This window comes from Saccostrea echinata, unplaced genomic scaffold (assembly GCF_033153115.1).
Source record: "Saccostrea echinata isolate AGI-Se365-2 ecotype Australia unplaced genomic scaffold, CSIRO_AGI_Sech_v1 ptg000030l, whole genome shotgun sequence".
NCBI lineage: Eukaryota > Metazoa > Mollusca > Bivalvia > Ostreida > Ostreidae > Saccostrea > Saccostrea echinata.
Window position 1 is genome coordinate 5197382 of NW_026889779.1, and position 18687 is coordinate 5216068.

Below are 18687 nucleotides of genomic sequence, written 5' to 3' on the forward strand. Positions count from 1 at the left end.
ATTTGAAAGGGGGGGGGGGGGGGGGGTAACTATCCAAGACTTTCTGTGTGTGTGTGTGTTAAATCATTAATATTTTGATCTCAAAATCAATTGGGGTCTTTTAAGGTCATAAAATATTTCACATAAAATTTCATTACAAAAGCTGATTCCAGTGGATTTCCTTATTACCTATCTGGAAAGTTTCTTCAATAATAGGCATAACTCTTAGGGCAAAAATAATGGAATCGGAATTTCCTGGTAATATGCACATCTGCACATTGTGTCCTAAATATCTGCAAAGTTTGACCAAATTCTGTGCAGAGGTTTAACTGACAAACTGTTCATCTCTTTATTCAAGATATGGCCAAAAATCTAAGTTGAAAAGTGCCGAAATTCCCAGAAAAAATAAATGAATCGGAATTTCCTGGTAATATGCACATATACACATTGTGTTCTAAATATCTGCAAAGTTTGACCAAATTCTGTGCAGCGGTGTATGAGAAGTTGCGCTGACAAAAAATTACAGGACTGACGGACGGGCTGACTGACGGACGGACGGACGGGTCAAAAACATTATACCCCCCGCAATTTGTTGCATGGGGTATAATAAAGCCAAATCCTTACACCAGAACATTTGACCCACTGGCCATGAACTCACAATTCTGGAAGAAGCACCCTTGCTCATCAAAACTATAAACTTGTTTCTTTACTTTATAACCAGTAGTAGAAAAAATATTTTGAAAGAAATTATGCATTTTCACTATATAATCAATAGAACCCCCCCCCCTTTCACCAGAACCCCTGACCAAGGGGCCATGAATTTCACAATTTTGGAAGAGGCATTCTTCCTTATCATAACAATGTACTTCCTTTGTTTGAAAAATACCCAGGAGAAGAGAAAAAAATTTTGAAAGATTTATGCCTTTTCCCTATATAATCAATAGAGCCCCGCCCTAACACCAGAACCCCTGACCCAGGGGCCAAGAAATTCACAATTTCTGAAAAGGCAGCCATGCTCACCACAACTATGTTCTTAGTTAATTTATTTAATACCCAGGAACAAAAAAAAAGATTTTCAAAGAATTAATGCAATTCTACTAAATAATCAATAGAGCCCCGCCCTAACATCTGAGCCTCTGACCCAGGGGTCATGAAATTCAGAAATTTGGAAGAGGCAACCATGCTCATCATAACCATGTATATAGTTAGTTTATTTAATACCCAGGAGCAGAGAAGAAGATTTTCAAAGAATTAATGCATTTTCACTATATAATCAATAGAGCCCCACCCTAACACCAGAACCCCTGACCCTGGGGCCATGAAATTCACAATTTTGAAAGAGGCACTCTTGCTCATCATAACTATGTACTAAGTTAGTTTATTTAATACCCAAGAGCAGAGAAGAAGATTTTCAAAGAATTAATGCATTTTCACTATATAATCAATAGAGCCCCGCCCTAACACCAGAACCCCTGACCCTGGGGCCATGAATTTCACAATTTTAGAAGAGGTACTCTTACTCTTCATAACTATGTACTTAGTTTGTTTATTTATTACCCAGGAGTAAAAAAGAAGATTTTTAAAGAAATAATGCACGTTCACTATATGATCTATATATCCCCACCCTAGCACCAGAACCCCTGCCCCTGGGGCCATGAATTTCACAATTTTGGTAGAGGGCTCAATGCTTATTACAATCATGCCAACAGTTTGACTGCTTGATGTCCAGGGGTAAAGAAGAAGATTTTTAAAGATTGCATTAATTTTGGTGGTTTTAGCCCCACTCCTCAGGCCCCAGGGGGGCAGGGACCATGAAATTCAAAATTTTTGTTCCCCTTCACCCATAGATGCTATATGCCAAATTTGGTTGAAATTGGTTCAGCGGTTTCAGAGAAGAGGCCAAAAATGTTCAAATGTTAACACACGACGCACACCGCACGACGACAGACGAAAACAGATAGCAATAGGTCACCTGAGTGACTCCGGTGACCTAAAAATGGAGCGAAAACCCACTCATATCGAAAAATTGTGTTTTAGTATCAGAAAATGATCCTTTTTGTCCTCTTAAGTGTATTATTCCTTCAAGACCAACACGCTAACCACCACGCTACACAGCTCTTGTGGAACTGTGGCATTTAATTAAATCATGTTTGTGATATGACCCTTGACTAAATGGATTTAAGTATTTCTCGGAAAGATGCGAATGTTGTTGTTGACCAAAAAATGTATATTTTTTCGCAAACGTTGAGGATAAACTTTAAAAAATATGGAGCGAAGACCCACTCATATCGAAAAATTGTGTTTTAGTATGAGAAAATGATCCTTTTGCCCTCTTTAGTGTGTGTGTGCTATTTCATAGGCAAATAATTTCAATCTTAGTGAGATTTTTTTTGCAAATTGTGGAGACTTTACATAAAGTATACTTTAATTTTAGATGAAATATCAAAGAAAATTTTGTTATAGTCGAGATTTAATTTTTCACCTTCATGTTTGTTGCACTATAAGCATTGCGCTCGCCTTGTTCGCCCATCTCTTTCAGTATTAAATCAAAGGTCTAACAATTGGTATGAAAAACGTCAACCAAAATACGACCCAGTGTTAGGTTACATTTGCTAACAAGGTCATAATAACGACCATAGAATTTACGAAATGCTGACTATAGACGAGGATGTTGAAATCCCTGTAACATCAACTTATCTGTCAGTAGCCTGTCTCGGTTTAAAAATTGATCGTAAATACAGCATGCTCTTGAGTATCGAATAAGTTGGGAGAAGTAAACCTCAGATGCAGGTGATAGCGGAATATTACTATATAAATAAGGAAAGTTGACGATGGAAAAGCTGAAGTCATCTCGTTTGACATACAATTTAATTGTAGTTGTCTATAGTCAGTAAAACTCCAAAATATGAAACAGACGTGGCATACTCTGCAGTGTTCACTGGGGTCGAGTCAACATATGAATGCAAATAACTATAAAACGTCGTCAATATATCTGAATGTGGAGTTGAAGACAAAAGCAAACTGTTTTTTCTTCTCAGTAAGAGTTTTTGAATAAATTCTTCATAGGAATATAAAAACAGGTCGGCCAATAAAAGAGCACAATTAGTTCCCATAGCAATTCCAGCAGTTTGTTGGAAGGCATGGTCCTCAAAGACTACATAGATGGTGTCAATGAGGAATTCCAGCATTCTTTTAAAATCAATATCAAAGTACTTTTGTGTAGAGTCAGAGTGATTTTTAACAAAGTTTCCGAGTTCCGTTTTTATGGAAGAAGAAGTTGTGTATGATATCAAAAAGTCTAATTTTTGATTTAACATGAGGAATGGTTGTATAAAGTGTAGAAAACCCGTACGTTTTGATGTTACCGACTTTTGAAAAAAAAAAGATTTTTACATTTTCAAAGAATTCTTTGGCGTTTTGGAGAATCCACATCTCATTTACACCACTTCCAGATTATGCTGTAGCATACGTCTGAAGTTTCTCCTTTACAGCATGTAATTAATATATTTTTGTGAGGAGTAAAGATAGGGGCTTGGAATAGCATTTATATCTTTGAATGCATGTTAGGTTAAACAATAAAATGCTTTCTTTGGTTGTTAGTACGGGAATTAATGTCGCAGCCGTTGCAGAAAAAATACATAACCTGAGTAATTCCCCTACTAATTACATGTACCAGAGAAAGACATTTTAGTGGCTTGCTAAGTGTTGTTTATGGACTGATTAATGGCAATGGATTTTATAAGAAATAAAGGAAATAATATTCAGTGGATGTAAATATATTTTTATAAAGCTTAGGAATCCAGTATAGGTAGGGTAGATCGAAGTCTCCTTGGTTGAAAGAATTAAATACTGAAATGTGATTTCGAAGAATTTCATTCTTAGAAAGTGAACTCTGTGCATAAGTTGGATTTCCAGACGTTGAATTAAAACTAAGTTTTCTATAATATATTTATAATAATGAGCCTTACAAACAAATACGATATTGTTACAAGCCTTGTCTGCTGGAACCATCACATATTGTTTGTGTTGTCTCTTTAATTCTTTTATTACCTCAGATTTAGTGAAAATGGAAGGATAAATAGTTCTCATATTGCCTTGAATTTTCTAACTCGACAATATATTTCTAAAACACAACTGTTGCATCCCAACTTTTCAATTATAAACAAACTGAACTGTACCTATAAATTGATCATCTAAAACAAAATCCTCCAAAGTGCTCTTGTTCTACTTCTTTCAACTATTGTCCTGTTGAACACATCATCACATTCAAGAAGTGGTTGTATATTTGTTGATTCTCAAAAGCTACAAATAGCTTTAAAGCAATTTAAAATAATATTTTTTTTTCAAAATCAGTAGCATCACAAAGTGTGACTTCAACGCATAGACAACTCCTTCTTCGCCTCTTCAATGAAAAAAATGGAACTCGGAAATTTTCATATCTTGTGATTGGTCATTTACAAGATTGCTTTCTGAAAAATAATTCTGATTCTGCACGCAGGAACTCTGAAGTTGATATATCTGACGCTGGAGTCCCTCATTAACAGTATATATGTACATGTAGCATTGTTTGCTTGAATGTTTGTGTTACATATTCATTGAATGTTGCTATTATAATCCAATTTATCTGAAGTCGATAAAAGACACTAAATACAAGACAAAATTCTGTTTCTTGTAGTAATTTTCCTTTTCAAGATTTTTTCTAGATGATGTAGTTAAGTGAAAATATGATGTAGTTAAGTGAAAATATATCAAAATGACTAATTTTTGCGTTTTGTGATTGCGGATTTTGATATTCTAATTTCTGCATTCAAATTCTATACGCATTCAGTCAGCTTTACAGGAGGTGTCCTTTACACCAATAACAGTGCACAAAATTGATTACATTCGTTATTGACCCACAAGCCAATGCTTTAATTACTGTTGTGTTGATGAAGAAAAAGCCAATATACAATGGGGGTTTTTTCTGCACGATTCATATCTACACCTTTGGTGAGTGATCATAGAAGACAACCTTTAAAGCAGTGCACTGATGTCCAATCTTTCTTGTTAAACTACGGGTCGTGTAACTTGAGTAATTCCGTCAGGCATGACAGGTCAAATTGAACTAGAAAGCACACGGGTATATGTACACAGTATTGCATAATGGGTGTTGGTGAATCGAGAAAGAAAACTGAACAGACATGCAAGGCTTTTCTTTGGATTTATTAAATGTTGTTGGATATTTGTTTCTTACGATATTTGTAGATCATGGTGCCACATTGAAGCATTTTGAAAACTTTGATCGAGGTATGTATTCTTAATTAGCACAGAAACAACTAATGAACTTTAAACATGGACAAATAATATTATTGAGACTTCGGTCCAGAGATTGGAAATTGGTTATTTTGGAATTTAAGTACCAATACCGTTTATTAGAAACTCGTATATTGCTTTTATATGAAGGTTTTCACCGTAAAATATTGAGGAAATGAAAACTTCCACACCCGTTTATTATTTATAAATATTGAGTAATTCGATAGCCAGCTTGAGAGATATAGCTTTATTGTTATATCTGCACACTTTCAGTTATACATTGCTCCCTTGAGGTTCTGGTAAATTGCCTGAGAATTTGAAAGGAGTGTTGCTCTAAATCGAATAACTTTTAAAAATGCTGCTGTACACGAGAAGAAAAAAAAACAATCTAAGCCTCCAACCACATACTGAACATTGCTACAAAAGGTTCTTTTAAAAGGTGATAAGGAAAAAAAGACGAACATTTGGGATCTCATTGAATTCTAAAAATTTCCAATTAAGAACCCTCTATACACTGCACACTAAAGAGTTCTGATTCTGTGGTATTTTTATGCCGTTAGAGTAACCTGCCCTCCATCTAAAATAAAATAAATTGAAATCAAAAGTGCATTACTCAGTTTACACAATCAATTCAAGCATTCTCAACATCTTAATCAAGATAAATAGATTGAACACTTAATTTGCATGTATTTTATTTCATTTAAGTAAACAACACTGATTTCTATTCATCAGTATTTCATCGTCTTTGAACATTTTTCCTGGGGGTAATGGCAAGGTACTCTTTGTCGAAAATTAAATATATAAGCTCAATATATAGACCTTTGTACAATGTAATTTTCTCAGTGTCAAAAAAAATTCCTGTAGTATATAGAGGGTCCTGAACACAAAAATTACACATTGTGATTTTAAAACGTATAACCTTTTAAAAGGCATGATCTAATGTAAAAAAAAAAAAAAAAAAAAAGTACCCAATGGAAAGACGTGACCCACAATCACGCATCCAGTCATATAAGGGTTCAAATTTCAATTGGAATAGAAAGAGACTTCTTCTTTTATGGCGTTTACCGTCTTATAATTGTCGTAGAGGTACGAAAGAAACTGGATATGTTGAGAAATTTGGCTCTTTAAAATAGAGAATAACCATCAAACACTGACATTAGTGGAGTAAAAAATAAAGATTTCGGCAAACCAGTTTTTGTCAAACAATAAAATTTATATTTCAAGTGCATTAGTAAGCATCTTTGACGTCTACACCTAAACTGACTTTTTTTTTAAATACTTTGATATATTAATTAGTATGTCTAACTTTGGATGTAAATTAAAATGAAATTGTTTAACCATTTCGTAAGGAGGCTCTATACAAATATGACAGTTTAATGCTTTTACAATAAATTATACATTTAACCAATGCCGATCTTTGTTAGTTAAACAGTATCTTAGTTCCATTAATAGTACATTTAACACTTGTTTAGCACTTGTTATCCATGATCTGCAAACAATCCCCACTTGTTTTGACTTTTAGAGCAAGGCTTCAAAAATATTTTTGCAGATTTGACATACGGAAAAGTACATCACCTGTTTCCCACGTCGAGATGGAGACCAGGGACAAACGGATCACCTTACAAACCCAGTGTGCTTGTAGAGGTTGAAGGTCGTCCGCTGAGACTGTCCTTAACCTTTAATTCACGTCTATCTGGGTGTGTCAGGGTCTACCCTCAAAGAGAAGATATCTGTAACAAAGAGAAGGAAGTAAGTTGCCTTATTTTAACGAAGAGCCCAAAAAAGTGCATTTATAAAACAGTGAATTTGATGCTAATTTTCAATTTTAGAAATGATATTTCAGGACAATTATTTACATTCAGTGTAATTTTTTTTATGAAAATCATTGGAAATCTACAACATGCAATTCTCTATAACACACACGAAACCCACTAGGAACACCTAAATTGTACACACAAGTTCTAAAAGACTCTAAATGTATAATGATGATTCATGAAATTAACATTTATGAAGAGAAAAATTCAAGTGAATGTAAATATAAGCATTGAAGTCTCATTTGGGATGTCGTCGGTCGTATAACAGCACCTGTCCGTGCTGACAAAATCATACCGCGCGGGCACGGCCAGGTGCTGTTATAAGACCAACGACATCCAAAAATAAGAATTCAATGCTTAATTAATTACAACTTACGAATGAAAATTGAAGTTTTAACTATTTTGAGAAGTTTTTCTTAATCTAAATACATGTTGACAGGTTGAATTATATCAGGATCCACTTCATGGGGCGTCAGTAGAGATCGAGACCTCTGCAGCGGGGCTATACAGTTTGGTATGATTCTCTTATATTCTACTCTACGATAAGCTGATATACAGTCAAACCTCTCGAACTCAATGGGACCGAGAAAAACCTCAATATCCAAGGATACGAGATACCCAGGGTAAAATACTAAAAGAATAAAGGGTTCAGACTTCCAAATCACTTCGACATATCCATGGTATTCGAGATATCAGTGTTCGAGATGCCGAAGTTCAACTGTATATCTCATGACTGTGGTAAAGACTATTGTACGTACATGTGCGATATAGCAGAATATTTTTGTTTCTTTTCTTCCCTTAAGATACGAAATAAAGGATTTCCCTTCCTCAATTAGAAAACTCAATTTATCTAACGACTGTGAAAGAGACTACCTATGCATACTATAAAATAAAGGAATTTAAGTCTTTCCTCATTCGAAACTTTTTTCTATAAATATCAGATTTTATATTTAATAAACCATTAAAAAAAAATAAAACAATCGAAATCCCTGCGAATCCATTTCAGCAAAAGAATGAAAGGGTGATCACAATTTTTAAAAATTAAAATACTACAACTGTTGTAGCTATGAAAGCAATTTCATAATTTTCAGTCTGGAACTTTTACTTTTGGTCACCACCATTATTATATCAAGACAGTCTCCAATATCAAGTCCTTTCATCAAGTTTCAAAAGTGCCATTCCTGATTTCAAAGATAACAACATATTCAGATTTACGATCTGACTACATCATTCCAAGTAAGAATTCAGTATACACATCTTTTTTTAATTAAAAAAATCGTATAATAAATCATCTTTAAAGTTTTAATTAAAAGATCTTAAATTAGAGAAACCATTAATGAACCCAAATACATTTGCTGGAAGAAATGATAAATCCAAACTTTGTCAATTTCTAAATGCAAATTCAATATAACATGGACTGAAAGTCGTTATTTTGAATTTTTAAATGTTTTATTCAGATCCTAAACCACTTAGGTACAAACCATTAAGGAGAGATTTTCCGCTCCGCCATAAAAGATCTGGGACAGTGTACACGGTGGAATTGTTTCTAACTATTGATTACAGCATATACAAGTTGTGAGTATTATTTTCAACCGATACGAACGTAATATACTCTGCTTAAAAAAAATTGCATATCTGCAATGTCAACTGTTCTTTGTCAGATAGTACTTCGATGTCAACCTTGTTCTTTAAGTCAAATAGTTATGTCATGATGTCAACCATTGTTTTGGTTTGTTCTCTATTAATCTTTAAGTCAGCACTGCGATGTCAACCATTGTATGTTCTCTATTAATCTTTAAGCCAGCACTGCGATGTCAACCGCTGTATGTTCTCTATTAATCTTTAAGTCAGCACTCCGATGTCAACCGCTGTATGTTCTCTATTAATCTTTAAGTCAGCACTCCGATGTCAACCGCTGTATGTTCTCTATTAATCTTTAAGTCAGCACTCCGATGTCAACCACTGTATGTTCTCTATTAATCTTTAAGCCAGCACTGCGATGTCAACGGCTGTATGTTCTCTATTAATCTTTAAGCCAGCACTGCGATGTCAACCGTTGTATGTTCTCTATTAATCTTTAAGTCAGCACTGCGATGTCAACCGTTGTATGTTCTCTATTAATCTTTAAGCCAGCACTGCGATGTCAACAGCTGTATGTTCTCTATTAATCTTTAAGCCAGCACTGCGATGTCAACCGTTGTATGTTCTCTATTAATCTTTAAGTCAGCACTGCGATGTCAACCGTTGTATGTTCTCTATTAATCTTTAAGCCAGCACTGCGATGTCAACAGCTGTATGTTCTCTATTAATCTTTAAGCCAGCACTGCGATGTCAACCGTTGTATGTTCTCTATTAATCTTTAAGTCAGCTCTGCGATGTCAACCGTTGTATGTTCTCTATTAATCTTTAAGCCAGCACTGCGATGTCAACCGCTGTGTGTTCTCTATTAATCTTTAAGTCAGCACTCCGATGTCAACCACTGTATGTTCTCTATTAATCTTTAAGCCAGCACTGCGATGTCAACAGCTGTATGTTCTCTATTAATCTTTAAGCCAGCACTGCGATGTCAACCGTTGTATGTTCTCTATTAATCTTTAAGTCAGCACTGCGATGTCAACCGTTGTATGTTCTCTATTAATCTTTAAGCCAGCACTGCGATGTCAACAGCTGTATGTTCTCTATTAATCTTTAAGCCAGCACTGCGATGTCAACCGTTGTATGTTCTCTATTAATCTTTAAGTCAGCTCTGCGATGTCAACCGTTGTATGTTCTCTATTAATCTTTAAGCCAGCACTGCGATGTCAACCGCTGTGTGTTCTCTATTAATCTTTAAGTCAGCACTGCGATGTCAATCGTTGTATGTTCTCTATTAATCTTTAAGCCAGCACTGCGATGTCAATCGTTGTATGTTCTCTATTAATCTTTAAGTCAGCTCTGCGATGTCAACCACTGTATGTGTTTTCCTCTTAACTGTTTTAGTTGGTACGAACAGAACAGCAACATCACCAGTAGTGGGGAAAGACGAAACGCGGCCATTAATGACATAAAGCATTACTACGCTTTCCTTGTCAATGGAGTAAGCTCATTCAAATATACTTTTTTTGCTTAGAAAGAAGAAAGAAAGAAAAAAAATCAGTAATGAGTAAGTCAAAGGATCAAAAGTGATCAACACTTTCATGCAGATAATATTCTTACTAGTATTCCTCGGTACTCCATCTGTTTGTATAGGTCGATGCCAGATACAAGAACCTACCGGCGTCCACTTACACCATCAGTGTCATATTTGCAGGGATGTACATCGCTGAGGTGAGCAATTGCAACTAACGTTATCTTTCATAACTTATTCTATGATCTACTTTCATTTCTTCTTCATGTGACAATTGCTGGAGTTAGTAATCTACGGGTGTTTATGTTGGGGGGGGGGGGGGGGGGGTCACAATCATATGTGTTTTAACATTAAGCAATAATATATTGTCCAAAAGACAGCCGCCTCTTGGACTGGGAGTATGGACAGCCAGAATAAATTAGATGCCATTTCTGCTGGTGAGGCATTTGAAAGCTGGCGGACGTCACAACTGAAATCCAATTCCATTCCAGACCATGACCATGCTATGCTATTTACAAGGTTTGATTATTAATATTATTATCATTAAATATTGATAATTATTATGATTTATAATGAATATTGTGCAAAATGAAACAAAAATATGCTTTGTCTTGTCTTGTTTCTTTTTTTTTTAAATTAAGATTTTCTCATTTAACGTTTGTGTTTTAATTACATTTAGGTATAACTTGGCCATGCAAAACCAAACTGGTGCAACAGGTAGTAAAATTTTGCAAAACAATATTTTCGGTAAAATCAAAAATACAGACTCTAAAGCAAAAATATATACTGTATTTATTTTTTGATGTAATTTGCAGGATTTGCATACGTATCCTCAATGTGTTCATCAGGCTCAATTTCTCTGATCGAGGAAAAATTTGACTTGATTAGTTACACAATTGCTGCGCACGAATTGGGTCATAGGTAAAACAAATACATATATTACCTCAGATTAACTTTGTTCATCATAACCCTATCCATTGTTGAAGATGTACATGTAGACGACATGTCTATCGCGAGATGATGATACGCTTTATTTTGCTTTTATCGTAAAACATGATACTTCGTATGTTATCTAATTGTGTAGCTAAAAACATGCCAACGTTTTTCATCTGTATTTTTAGGAGGATTTTTAGTGCTGTAATGCTCCAAATCAGAATAGCTTATGAAATGGTAAGGTGTCCGTCGTCCGTCCAGCTCTCCTTTCATCTGTCTATCTGTTAAAATTTTTTTTTCAAAACTTCACTCCTCGTACAGTTTTGGTCCAATTAAACTTGGTACTCACGTAAACTACACCGAGACAAATTAATCTCTTTATCCGTCTTTCATTTTGAAGATCAGTGTTGGCATCGTTGCTGGAAACAAAATTTCTAAAAAATTCTTTGAAAATGCCTTCCACAGTGTTGGTGCGATTTCAATGAAGAAATATCAAAGGCGGATCCAGCACCAGCATCCCCCCCCCCCCCCCGTGTTTGAATTTTTTTTTTCTTTTTAAGAAATTTTGTTTGTATAACAAGCATTTACCTTCAGTTTAGTACAGTTTAGTACATAAATTGATAAAATGAATTCGTCAGCTTCCGGGGACTTCGCCCCCGGACCCCAAAAAGGCTTTGCCCTGAGCCCACTAGGGGCTTCAGTGCAGCCCCCAGACCCCCCTGCCTTCTACTCCCCCCCCCCCCCGTTATGAAATTCCTGGATCCACCACTGAATGTAATTCAATACCAAAAATTCATGATTGATTGATTGATTGTTTGTTGTTTTACGTCCCATTCGAGAATTTTTTACTCATATAGAGACGTCACCATATACCGGTGAAGGGCTTCAAATTTTGACCTTTACTCGGCACTTAGGGCCATTGAGCAGTGAGGGATCTTTATCGTGCCAACGCCTGCCGTGACACGTGGCCTCGGTTTTTAAGGTCTCATCCGAAGGACCCGCAACTTTCACTTCAAAGTGCCGAGCGCATGGCGAAGGAACAGTTGCTACCCATTTTTTATCGACTTGGGTCAGTCGCGGCCGAGATTCGAACTCACGACCTCCCGATCACGAAGCGAGCGCTCTACCGACTGAGCTACCGTGAACGGTCCAAAAGTTCATGAAGATACGGCCTGATACTTTTCACACTTTTATTGCATGAAGCGTTTAAACATGCCTTCGTGAAAAAGAAGCTGTCATATCATATCACTATGCGCTTTCAAAACTGGAATACAATGTATTTAAGTCCAGGTGCAACGTTTTTTCCCCACTATTATAAGTAGAAACCAATAGAGCATCTCTTTTTCTTTAAAATTCTTAGGTTGGTATCGCTTTACATGAGAGAAAACAGGACCTTTAACTCGGATAATGTTTAACGTTTTATACTATTATGTAAAAGGAAAGTGACAACTTCAATAATTTAGTTTAGGGGCGACCCACGAGGGTGTGGGGACGAACACATGCCCAGATGAAGGATACGTCATGTCCGCTGTTAGTCGTCCGCATGTTAAATCCACGAATCCATGGAAATTTTCCTCCTGTTCTGTGACCCAAATAACCAATTACATCAATTCCTTGCAGTAAGTAAAAATAAATTAAAAATTTAAAAGAAAAAAAAGGACAATAAATGTAAATAAGTAAACACATATATTTGTTTGGTGACAGATCCAATTGTCTGTTGCAAGAAACATCATCTGTGGATCGAAATTCACTGCATTCTTTCGAAAGTACACCATTGGGACAAATATACCAAATCGACCAACAATGTATGCTCAGTTTTGGTTCTGGTGCTCTTATCTGCAGGGTAAGAAAACTTTTTAAACTTGAAGAGAAGTTTTTTTCTTGAAACCAATTTATGAAAAATAATAAGCCATGTTTGAAAATACAAACTAAGATCCTTTTCAAAAATTCAACTTTTAACTGCTTATTTCGTGAATTCTACATTCCTGAATTACAGGAGTTTTACAATTCCTCGAATTTTCAAGAAATATGCACGACTTTGCATTGTAAAGGACAGGGCAGTACTAGCTGCGGTGCTATTCTTCCTGCAGATGGCACCACCTGTGGCAACCGGAAGGTGTGTAATACACTCTTCTTTTTATATTGATCTCCAAGCTATTTAGTATTTACTTTGCAAGATTTGGTGCAATTATCAATACTATTTGACTTCTTTATCTATTGCACATGACAGTGGTGCCAAAATGGTGTATGTACATACAACAGCTCTAGCCCCGCTGCAGATGGTGAGTATATCGTGTTATTCTCCAAATTGTGTTATTTCTAGACATTATTCTGACATTCTGACTTAATTCACAGAGACCTGCTTATTTGGGGACGAACCAGGGACTGTGTGTACTCAGATAAAGACTAATTCTTGGGATTGCTATGGTAACGACTACCGTAAATGTTGTCGTTCTTGTGAGTCAATCAGATCCAGCGATACAAGTAAGTCGTAAACGGATGAATTCATCCACGATAAATGTGTTGAATCTGCAGAAATGGTTGAACATATGTCGAATAAAGAATTAATTAAAGTACAGTTCCTGTTAATTTTAGACTGTCCTTTTGGAAATCGCGTTGCAGATTGTTCTTTCCTAACAATTAATAATCGCATTCATTGCTACGATGCTGCTATGTATTTGCCATGCTGTGACTCCTGCAAAAAGCTCTCCACAAATATTTCAGGCAAGTTTAATTTAAACATTGTCTTAATTTTACAGAAATTATTCTTATAAAAACGATTGTTGAAATATTTCTCAATTAAGAGTATTTGAGCTAAGCGATCAGACACGGCTTCAAATAAACAAGATAATTTTCAATGTTTCCCCAAAGGACAATAACTATTATTCCAAACAAAAGAAAAAGAAAATTCAGAAAATATTTTTGTGTCTCTTTTCCAAAACTGGGGAATCGTTCTAAAGAAAAATTGGCAAATTTTGATTAATATAATTAATATAATTAAAGTTCTTACGTATAGTATGATAATTTTTTTTCCAACTTCGTATAATATGTATACAGGATGTGAGTATGGTGATAGGGACTCTACTAGCGTCTGTAGTCAAATCAAGTCACATCAGTGTTATCAAAATAACACGCGTACATCATGTTGCGAGACGTGTTCCAGGTTCGAGACTAATCAAACAGGTAAGATATCCTTAATTTTCAAAAATTAATAAATATAAAAATAATTCCACTGAATCACAATATTTTACTGACATAACACAAAATCCCTGTGTAAATGGCGTGGTGTTGCTGTTGTGGTGTTCCAACAACAACACACTTACAAATCGATTTTTATTACAAATTATTTTGAAAGTCAAATTTAGGCGTTTCCATTTTTTCACTTAATTATACAGAATAATTTTTTTGGTCTTGAAGTGCTTAGCAAAATGATACACTAATCATTGAGAATGATCTATGAAATCAACAGGGCAAAATATTTAACCGCAATTTACTATGATTTCTTAACAAATTTGAGTCGTAAAATTTAATTTCTCATTTGGAGTATGATATCATTGCAATGAAACATTAAAATTATTTTGAAATTACGTGAAGAAACTGAAAAAAATTATTACATGTGGAATTTAAAAAAAAAAAATAGATAGAACTACAAATAACGTTGCAATAATGCTTTTAAAAAAGGCATTTTTCAAATAAATATATAGTGAAAAAAATAAAATTATGACTTACTTATGGCCAGGTACTGTAGATATAAATACGGGTGTAAACAGATTTGGTAATGTGTATTGCTTGTTTAAGGCTGTGAGTATGGAGACAGGGTAGAGAATTGTGATGCACAGAATGATTGCTCCAGTCCACAAATCTCATGGAACTGTTGTGCTACATGTAGCAAAGTAACACCAACAGCACAGCCAAGCACAACTTTATCAACAACCACAACATCCAGTACAACTATTACCTCTACAACACCATCAACAACTTCCACAAGTCAAGCGCCAACAACAACGATCTTCACAACTACATCTACACCTAAATTCAGCACAACGACAAAACCAATCACAACAACTCAATCTTCAACAACATCAGTGATTAGTAGTTCGATTTCTACATCAACACTTGTTCCAAAATCAACAACAACAACAACAAAACATCCATCTACCATAACTTCTACACCAATTCCCACAACTACCACTGCCAAACTGATAACAAGTCCGACAACAATCGCTCAATCTCAAACAACTTGGACTTTTACCACTACTACAACTGTGCATATCAGAACAACACCAGCACCAACAAACTCCACAACAACACAACCATCTACTACACCAAAGCCTATGACAACAAGTACAACAACAACCTTTCAATCTCCAACAACATCAACTTTCAAAACTACTACTTCTACAACTGTCCCAATAACAACTAGCCAAGTACCAAAATCGAGCACCAAAGCTGCACCTCCATCTACAAAGACAACAAAAGAAACAACAATAAAGCCTACAACAGCGATTACAACTACAGCAACACCAATAACTACAACACAATCTAAAACCACTGCTGCAAAGACAACATCAAGAGCATTGGTAACAAACGCCCAAACATCAAGAACGCCATTATTGACCACACCTACCACGTCCGACAGTACAACTGACTTTTCACAGTTGGCAACACCCAGAAACTTAGCTCCTGGTGAAGAGACTCCCATTCTTAAAGAACGTAAGTTGATACATTTGTAGACGATTCATTGTGTTTATCATAAAATTCACATCAGCATCATTTGTTTATTTTCTTCCTATTTTAGCGTGGTTTTTGGCTATCATGACAGCACTTGGTGTGGTTTTTGGTCTTGTATTGGTTGGGGTATTTCTACATGCTTGTAGGAAAAAACGTCAGCTCAGGAAAAACTCTTTAAAATTACACAAGGTAAATCTCTACTAGTTTGTACTATTATTTTAAATAAGTATGAGTTTGTTTATTTAAGATGCTTGAAGAAACAAAGATGCCTTTTTCTGAGAAAAATATTGTATGCAGTGTCATTCTTTCTATAGAAACACACTAAACATGCATTTGAGAACCATCGATATAGTTCGAGAAAACATCACCACTTTGACATGGACGTAGGCGACGAATACAAGGAAATACCACTTAAATACAATGCAATATCAGGGGCACAAGACAATGTTAGCAATTACTCACTTGCCGACAAAAGTCTTTCAAATACTATCGCGACGTCAGTAAACCCCTTTAGGACTTTTGCATCAACAACGTCCGAAGATCAGCGACTTTCCGAATCTTTGAATTCGCCTTTCTATGATCACTTGCCAGTAAAAGAGAGACCGCCTCATGACGCATTTTCATCTACAACACACGGGGACCGTCGCCATTCGTCTCCTCATGCAGTAACAGGTGTCTTAAACCCCACCTACTCACATCAACTACATACAGTCCAAGAACACCAGGGACTGTCCAGAACATACAGGAATCCTGTGAGAAAGAGTCCTCCCATTAGTCAGCAACTCTCACAGACCTGCAGGTCACCTATCCTTGGTCACGAACATCGTAATGACTTTTCATTAAAACAAGAGTCACCTCATGATGCTTTCTCATCGTCTCTTAACTGGGATCGCCGTCATTCCGTTCCTCATCCAATAACAGGTGTCCAAAAATCTCCTCACCCACATCCAGTGATTCAAAAACAGGAGGGACTAGCTAGATCACATGCGAATATTCAACACAGTGGGGGAAGGGGGGCGAATCAGCAGCAATGGGGCCAACGTCGAACAAGCGAATATAACTCAACGTATAGATATTAATTAAAAGACATACCGGTATAAATTCATAAGACAAGGATCCAAACTCCATAACATACCGAATAGGATTGGAGAGAACATAAATTATTACGCTTTAAATCTAAATGACTTTATAAACTTTTCCCCCCTCCAATACAAGGGTTTTTTTTTTAATTAATACAAAATTCGATCAAATTAAACGATCGATTCAAATGGAAAGACCGGTTTTCTTTATAATTAAAAATAAACTTGTAATTTTACTAAAAATAAAAAAAAAACAAATGACGAATGTTTTTACTAGAGTCTATCAATGCCTATTTTGTTCCTTACGGCATTCAAATACATAATTTTAGCTCATCTTGACCAAAGGTTCATGAGCTCTTTAGTTCTATATATGTGCTTGGCCACGGTTCTGTCTGTAAATTTTTAACACTCCACATCATCCAGCTTCAACAAAACTATAGCCGCAAAGCTTCGTCAAGGGAATGATCTTTTGTCAAATAAAGGGTCATGTGCTTTTTATGGAGAAATAATGAGAAATAGTAAAAATGGGGTAGGGGTCATTTATATAACTTTATTGCATCTTCTCAAAACCATTGATTAAAAAAGACAGAAACTATATAAAATCATCTATATTATATGTGTATAGAATGTAATGTAGAATGGAGATTTTATATTCCCTATCCTTATGGGACACAGACAGCATTTGGATCAATGTTTTACCTAGAAATAATCGCGAAAACCCTTTTTAGCTCACCTGAGCTGAAAGCTAAGTGAGCTTTTCTGGTCACATTTTGTCTGGCGTCCGTCTGTAAACTTTTCATATTTTCGACTTCTTTTCAAGAACCACTGGGCCAATTTTGACCAAACTTGCCACAAAGCATCCTTGGGTAAAGGAGATTATAGTTTGTTCAAATAAAGGGCAACACCCTCTTTCAAGGGGAGATAATTAAACATACTTTTTTAAAGAATTATCTGAATGATATACTGAGGAAAACAATTCAGTTTTCTACATAGGAAATTTCATTTCACCTCACAATAATTTCGAAAACGTTTCCTAGAGTAAACATAAGACCTCGGAACATTAACTGGCAAAATTGGAAATATGCAGCTTACGTCATTTCCATCTGTTGCAGTCAAAACATTTAATGATAGACAATGAAATGGGCGGGTACAATTCGACACGGACGTCCGAGAAAACATTGGATTGAAATTCTAGTTTGAAATTTATTTTCAATCCACCTCAGCTACGCTAGAACGCACGGTGTTACTGATTGACCTAGAAGACAAATAAGTTGAAATATATATAAATCAGAATTTCTATCCCATGTTTTTAAAGAAATATAGAGACAAATATTTGATTTCTGTTTGGTATGTGTATGTGGGGTCGGGGAGGGGGTGGGGGGGTGGAGGAGGCTGAACGATCTTGGAAAGGAATAAGAAAGTTTTCTTTTAGTTTGGACATCCCCTCCCTGTTTTTGTTTGTCAAACATTTTTCAGAGAACAAAAAACTGAAAAATAAAAGCTCTTGTCATCCTAGAAATTAATATATTCTTCATGTGAAGGCATGATCTGACTCGACAATTTTTGACAGCCCCCCCCCCCCTTCTAGAATCAAATGGCCGTCCCCTGAAAAAAATATTCTCTGTCTTCTATGACTTTGACGTGCCCTTAAAATTATAGGCTTAACAAACTCATATAAATATGAATTTCAGAAACATGTATTTGGGAATTGAATTTATTTGTCTTTTGGATCATAATTCACACTTAAGGTTTG

At 35.6% G+C, this 18687-nt stretch overlaps 1 protein-coding gene across 1 annotated transcript; it reads left to right on the plus strand.

Moving 5' to 3' along the window:
- Nucleotides 1–5159: 5159 nt before the first annotated feature.
- On the plus strand, nucleotides 5160–16934 carry LOC133196136 (uncharacterized). Its single transcript, XM_061332069.1, has 19 exons — nucleotides 5160–5265; nucleotides 6821–7020; nucleotides 7525–7599; nucleotides 8177–8321; nucleotides 8543–8660; nucleotides 10065–10161; nucleotides 10314–10391; nucleotides 10568–10710; nucleotides 10871–10908; nucleotides 11007–11112; nucleotides 12588–12743; nucleotides 12829–12967; nucleotides 13121–13240; nucleotides 13355–13406; nucleotides 13480–13608; nucleotides 13720–13848; nucleotides 14923–15837; nucleotides 15923–16044; nucleotides 16170–16934. The coding sequence occupies exons 1-19, from the start codon at nucleotides 5160–5162 to the stop codon at nucleotides 16932–16934; spliced, it is 3633 nt and encodes a 1210-aa protein (XP_061188053.1).
- The last annotated feature ends 1753 nt before the right edge of the window (nucleotides 16935–18687 follow it).

Excerpts from the sequence above, each read along its gene's own strand:
- LOC133196136 (XM_061332069.1), top strand. The coding sequence starts at position 5,160 with ATGCAAGGCTTTTCTTTGGATTTATTAAATGTTGTTGGATATTTGTTT. Across the intron at positions 10,162-10,313 it reads ACGCTTTCCTTGTCAATGGA|GTCGATGCCAGATACAAGAA; the intron begins GTAAGCTCATTC and ends CTGTTTGTATAG. Across the intron at positions 11,113-12,587 it reads GCGCACGAATTGGGTCATAG|TTTAGGGGCGACCCACGAGG; the intron begins GTAAAACAAATA and ends TCAATAATTTAG.